This window comes from Micropterus dolomieu, linkage group LG14 (genome assembly GCF_021292245.1).
Source record: "Micropterus dolomieu isolate WLL.071019.BEF.003 ecotype Adirondacks linkage group LG14, ASM2129224v1, whole genome shotgun sequence".
In the NCBI taxonomy this organism is placed as follows: Eukaryota; Metazoa; Chordata; class Actinopteri; order Centrarchiformes; family Centrarchidae; genus Micropterus; species Micropterus dolomieu.
Window position 1 is genome coordinate 17,039,437 of NC_060163.1, and position 7,009 is coordinate 17,046,445.

The 7,009-nt window shown below is 41.2% G+C and overlaps 1 protein-coding gene across 1 annotated transcript in view; it reads right to left on the reverse strand.

Moving 5' to 3' along the window:
* Positions 1-773, reverse strand: part of LOC123983216 — a 1,691-nt gene extending 918 nt beyond the window's left edge. Inside the window, exons 1-2 of the mRNA XM_046069388.1 lie at positions 519-773; positions 108-390 (exon numbers count right to left, since the gene is read on the reverse strand). Of these exons, the coding sequence (XP_045925344.1) occupies positions 108-390; positions 519-649 (414 nt within the window). The 5' untranslated portion in view covers positions 650-773. The remainder of the gene's footprint in view (positions 1-107; positions 391-518) is intronic.
* Between the last annotated feature and the right edge of the window lie 6,236 nt (positions 774-7,009).

A 7,009-nucleotide genomic window follows, 5' to 3' on the forward strand; every position in this document is an offset into this window, starting at 1 on the left:
CAGAACAACAGTCAATCAGGTAGCATAGTATTGTCCAGAAGTAATGTAGGCCACTGAGCAACACAGTATGTTCACTAACTGTACTGTGAACATGGATGTATACTTACTTGCACATACTCGTAACGTAGGTCTTTGTGTCGTGCAGAGTTTCGCTCAAAGGGAACCCTATAGACTTGTTTCATCCGCATCTTTTGGCGCCGGAGAACTCGGTCTATTGTGGCCAAGCTGACATCATCAATGCCCTCAAAGTTCACATTATCGGCAATGACTTTGTCTCTGATCTCCCGGAGTCTGATGAGGTTGTTCTCACGAACCATATCCACAATGAGGGTTTCTTGTGCCGCTGTAAATATGGCAACCCTCCCACCTCTATGTGGCATTCTTTCAACTCTAAAGAAAGAAACGTGTTGTCAATTGACAGGTTTTACAATACAGTAACAACTGATTTGAAACTAATAGACTACTTTCACAGGCTTGTAAAATTGTATTGTGACAAAGAAAGCAATAGAGTACAATACCTCTTGTGTTGTCTGAATGCCCTGATAATGGTGGCCACGGTGAACCTACTCAGGTTTGGACGGACTCTTAGTCCTGCTTCAGCCATTGTCATGCCATGGACAATGACATGGTCAATGACTGTTGCTCGCATCTCGTCCGTAATGATGGTGCGAGGTTGTCTTGCTCTCCCTCCTGGACCTTCTCCTCTCCCTTGTTGGCCTTCTCCTCTTCTTCCTTGGCCAGCTCTTCTCCCTCCTCTGACTCGATTACCTCTTCCCCTGACTCTGCCTTCATCCATTGTGTTTGTTTGGAATCTTCAGCAAACTGTGCACTCTGAACTTGCTTTTATACATGTGGTCACAGCATTAGCAACAGGTGTTTTCAATTTTGAGTCGTTGTGTGTAATGAATGACGCCAGGTGTGTTCATTTTGTTCAAATATTGCTGACTGTGGCAAGCATTTTGCATCACATGAGCTTTCATTTGAGAATATGAGCAGAGTTCTTTTGCAACTTGTGTTTTAGCAAGGAAAAATGTGTTAAGATTTATGTGAATGGAGGATTGTGTTGTGTGAATTGTGTCTTCATGTGAAATGTGTTTATGATATTGGAAAATGATGGCTAGATTTAGTAAATGTGTTTAGACAACTGGTCATTTGGTTTAGAGGATTGGCTTTTGTGTTTTAGCATTTGAGAAAAACTGTAATGATAACAATTTAGTCTATAATGTTCTAAAATAATTCACAAAACATCAGTAGACTACCTGTCCAGAATCAGAATCAGAATCGGGTTTAATGCCAGGTACCTTTTCACATACAAGGAATTTGCGTTGTTATAATTATTATTAATTATTGGTGCTTGCAGTACACATGAACATAAATAGAAATAGAAATATCTAAAAAGTATACAAAAATTACAATAATACTATAATACAATGCTGACAAGTATGTGCAAAAGTTCACAACATGAGCATAAAGCACAGTTGAGGGTTGTTGTAAAGTGTGGGGTCAGGAGTGTGTGTGTGTGTGTGTGTGTGTGTGTGTGTGTGTGTGTGTGTGTGTGTGTGAGTGTTTGGTGAGGGGGGCATGAGAATCAGTGACAGTGGGGACCCGGGCCTCGTTGAGGAAGCCCACTGCCATTGGAAAGAAACTGTTCTTGTGGTGAGAGGTTTTGGTCCTGATAGACTGCAGCCTTCTGCTGGAGGGGAGTGTCTGAAATAGTTTCAGTCCGGGATGGGAGGGGTCAGCCACAATCTTTCCTGCACGCCTCAGACTCCTGGAGGCAAGCATCTTATCTATGCGCCATCACCACCCCCAAAAAACAAAATACAAAAAAATCAGGAAAAAAGTAAACAATTTCTTACAGTAGTGGTGTGGCAGTGTGGGTAATAGCAGTGGTTTGGAGATTGGGCATCTCTCAGCACAAAGTTGGATGTTCACAGAAAACAGCTGAAATATTCATGTTCTGTTCACCCTATGGGCCGCCTATGCAGACTTTCTACATTTTTTAAATTAATTTCAGACATAATCATTCTTCTTGAAACATGGAGCAAAGAACACCAACCCACAGCCACTGTGAATAATTACTAGCTATAGCTGATAACATCTGCTAGCGACCTGCTTTTGTCTACTTAATTTTTTTTTAAAACAACTAAGAATCTTGATGGTAAATCCCCCACCATCTTAGCAACTTGACCTCATTTTGTCTTTAATCACTGGAAAGAAAAATAACTGTCCAGCACCCACGCCTTATGCACTGAAGAGCTGAAAGAAATGCAAGTTACATTTTGTGAAATAATCAACTTATGACATTTAGAGCAGTGGTTCTCAAAGTGGGGTCAGGGGACCCCCAGGAGTCCTTGAGGAGGTTCCAGGTGGTCCCCAGCAAAAAGGGGAATCATTTATTTTTTTTATGATTCCATCCATAAGTAACACAATGACAGTATGTATAACTACTGGGGTCATGGGTTTCATATACTTTTTTGTAATAAAACATCTAAAACCAAAGTCTGACCCTGGGATAAAATCTTTTCAAATGGGGGTTTGTGGTCTAATTTGTCTCAGGTTTAGGGGTCCTTGATGTGACGAAGTTTGAGACCCCCCCGCTTTACAGAGTCTGGACCCAAATGCAAGACTCAACAGAGGAGATTCAGCTATTTACAGTGAAACAGGGTTAAATAAAGTTACTTGATGAGCGGTGTTGAATAGTGGAGAGCAAGGCAGGCAGTGGGAGTTGATCTGGGTGCTGGTAGGTTGGTTTGGCATGGTGGAGAGCTGGGCAGACAGCTGTTCATGTCTCAGTAGACAAATATGAACACAGGGAAACAACACACAAATCAAAAAAGTCAAGGGAAACAGGAAGGAACTAGGAGGCTTGACCATCAGTGTATTTGCCACACTGGTGAACCGAACTGTCTGGCGAAAACTGGTGAAGAGCCTTGCTTGATATATAGAGTCATGATTAGTGGGATGAGTCTTAGATGTGCAGTAGGGAAGGGTAGCCACCAAGCAGTCGAGGAGCTCCATGCTCAGACAGACATGGACACAGGCACAGACAGAGAGAGACAAACAGGGAAAATAAAACAAGAAAACACACGGAACAGAAAAACAGCAGGAAAGCACAGGTAGAGAAAGAGAGGTCCAGCTCGACCATGACATTAATACGCAATGGTCATCTCCTCAGTGTACACATGGAAGAGCAAGCACCCAGACAGCGTATCACCAGAATAGATATAATGATAATCACTGATGGCATGATGATTCCTAGTGTAAATTACAGTTGAGAACACAATGTCCCCGAAGATTAGAGAGCGATTATCCTCCCACTCATACATTAAAGAGAGTAAACCAGAGATCATTTAGTACACAGTCAAGCTCCTTAATTAAAATTGTGAAAACAGGAAAGATGGGACATCAGACAAATATATTTTCTTGTGCAATAACCAAGACCTACATCGTGGACCCTGCCTTTTTTAGTGCTTTCACAGTCCATAGTCACTGTGTCTGTCAACAGGACATAACCCCAAATCTGCTTTATCATTTATGTCACTTACCAAAACATTAATATGAAACTATTACATTTATATAACATCTATTTTCCCCCAATTACTATTTAATGGAAAACAAAATTGCAGCCTGGATTATACTCACAGGCCACATTTATTCGAGTGAAGGAAGTGCATTTTTGCACTGCAAGCAAGTCATAGGGAGTGGTCAGGGTGGATGGTGAGTGTACAAGGTGCAGGACTGTGACACATGTTTGCATCCTCAGGCAGTAAAGTGATTAGTTTAAGGTTAGGAAGAGAGTTTTTGTTTTTTGTTAGTAAAGTAAACAAGTCACTGTTAACATTTTACTTGGTGTGCAAAGTCCTTAACAGTCTACAGACACACTAGCTCTGTGAGGCTATACTTAGACAAAGCAGGACTTTGAGCTAAATGCTCTTGTTGGCATGCTAACATGCTGATGTGAAACATCACCATTTTTACCATATTCGCCATTTTAGAATGCCAACATTTGCAAATTAGCATCAAAAACAAAGTACAGCTGAGGCTGATGGGAATGTCATCAGTTTTGCTAATAAATCAAAGTATTGGAAAAATTGAAATTTTAAGCTGATTGTGGCACTAGATGAAAAGTGAGGGTATCGCTGAAGTTATGATAATTACAGTACAAAAATATTACCATAGAAACATGAATAACCAATGTTCACGGAAATTCTCATTACCATCCCTAGAGCCATGCCACTATCCATCCATCCATCCATCGTCAACCGCTTATTTTGCATACAGGGTCGCGGGGGTCTGGAGCCAATCCCAGCTGACGAAAGGCGGGTTACACTCTGGACAGGTTGCCAATCCATCACAGAGCCACACATAGACAAACAACCAGTCACAATTTAGGGTCACCAATCATCCTAGGCTGCATGTCTTTGGATGGTGGGAGGAAGCCAGAGGACCCGGTGAGAACCCATGCAGACATGGGGGAAAAAACATGCAAACTCCACACAGAAAGGCCAGGGCAAACGGGGTTTGAACCAACGACCTTCTTGTTGTGAGCGCTATCCACTGGACCACTGTCCCTCCCTGAACTGCACATTACCTTAAAGATATATCTCCAAGTTGGTCCATAATGTCAAAAACCTTGAACACAAATAAGAAAACCCAGATGAGTTGACAGTAACATCAGACACTTGCACATGTAAACATGACAAGATTACCATCAACTCCATATCTGTAAACAGCGCTTGAGGACTCCATACCCTCAAACATAGCTTCATAGATAAACATAGCAGAGCAGGCAGGCATTCAAGATGGAGAGATATGAATTAATCACTTCAAAGCGCTTTGAGCCACCTGTAAACAACAACACCGATAGCCTACCCAAGAACCCAGCACAAATAATAGGAGCTTGTAGAAATTGCCAAATATAGTCACAATGCACTAGATTTTTCTATCACATAATTAGAGGTAAAAGCAAAACTTGAAGCCCTTGTAGTTCTCACAGCATATTAGGGCAAAAAATGTAGTACAGTTCAAAGAAATGTCAATAAGCCATTTAAAAACAGCTCAACCTGATCCTCAATGCATGTAATTCAAAACTTAAAATACAGCAGCTTGATCAGCTCATGTCAAGTCAGTTTCATTCACACTATGTACTCCCCAATACAACACCCTCTCCCCTTGGACTCTCAGTTCGGATGGGAAAAATAAAAAAACACAGGAAAGGTCAGTGAGTCTCTTGAATAATACATTTCCTAAAAGAACAATGTATGACACTAAATTTAAATTCGGTTTATTGCCCAAGCACAGACCTACGACGGAGTATTAGGGCCACATTAAGGGAAAGAAATTGAGGATTAAGATTTTTTGAGAATAAAGCCCAAATATCAAGATTAAAGTTGAAATGGTACTTTATTCTCGTCATTATTATTTTTTCTTGTCATTTTGACTTTCTTCTCAACAACAAACAAAAAGTTTATGGTTGTTAGTGAAACAAATCAGTGTAGAAAGAAAATACCTTTTTTTGTCTCAGCCTCTCATAATTCAATATAGCAAACAAACTTTCCCTTAAATTTGAAGAAAATAATTTGCTCATTCAAGGTCCCCATAGGATGGATCCTAAAGGCTTTGGTTGATCCACTGACCTTGGCTCTGCTGCCACTAGCAGGTCAAAGTTTTCAATGCAACATCTACTACAGATGTAGATGGACTGGAAATTGTTGGACAGTCATTGGTAGTGCCCAGAGTATTTTTCATACTTACAAAACAACATAATAAAAATGTATGTGCAGTCCTATATTGGCAACAATAAAACACTTCTTTTAATAAACAGGACTGACTCTAACAATGCATGAGACATACATTTTCAACATTCAATAATGAGCAGTGAGAATGATCTCTCGGTTTAGCCCAAACAAACTGTTACCAAACAACGAAACTTATCAAACTTACTGGAGCATCGTAATTCTGTTATTGTTGTTATTCTTTACTAATTCTTCATTGGGCTATTATTTTACTTCCATAACAGCCTTTATTATTATTATTATTATTATTATCAGGGTCTCGGGGGGCTGAAGCCAGTCCCAGCTGACATCGGGCAAAAGGTGGGGTACACCCTGGACAGGTTGCCAATCCATCGCAGGGCTATTATTATTATTATTATTATTATTATTATTGTTATTACTGTATTAAGTATTTACCAAATGTTACGGAGCTACTAAGGCGACATGCGCAAAAAGATAGATACAAATACAATTTGTACAAACTGTATCTCGTGAGCACCAGACACATTCTCTTGGACACAGGAAATTTAAACACAAGAAATTTATTTATATTTTGCCAGAGGGGCTCTGTACAATGTATCAAATGTGTAGTAATATTTATTCTCAAAAAAATATCACCCCAAATTTACCTTCTTACGGAAGCCCTAAGCGGCCATCCATTTTCCCATGATCTCGAGATAACAACTATTGTTTTCCCGTGATAATGGGATAATTTTCTTGTGATCTCAATAGAAAACAGTAGTTCCCCTTCGAGGGAACTCAAACTGCGTCGGTTACGACACTATGGGAACGCCTCTAGGCGAAGCAGGTCTGAACGTGAATGAAATCACTCCAATCCTATTGGCTTGTTGCTAGAACGGTAAGGTGTGACAGAATAACCGGAGGAGTATAAAGCACACCTGTACCGTTCTCGGCTTCTCCCGCTCGCGGTTTGGATCCGGAGACGCTGCAGCAATCCGACTCCGAGGAGGCGGACGTGCTCAGCGCAGTGGACGATGACTTCCGGGTGTCGGGGCGGCGTCATCTGGCGGCGCCCGACTATGACGTGCTGCTGGAGGTGGTGACTAGAGCCATGGCTAAGCTCAACATCAACTGGCCACAGGAGGAGCAGACACCACAGGCTAGTGGTAAGCTTGATGAAAGGTTTCTTAAGCACCACGTGCCACCTCCACGCCGGTCTCTGCCATTCTTTCCTGATTTACATGATGAACTGAGTAATCATGGGGCAGACC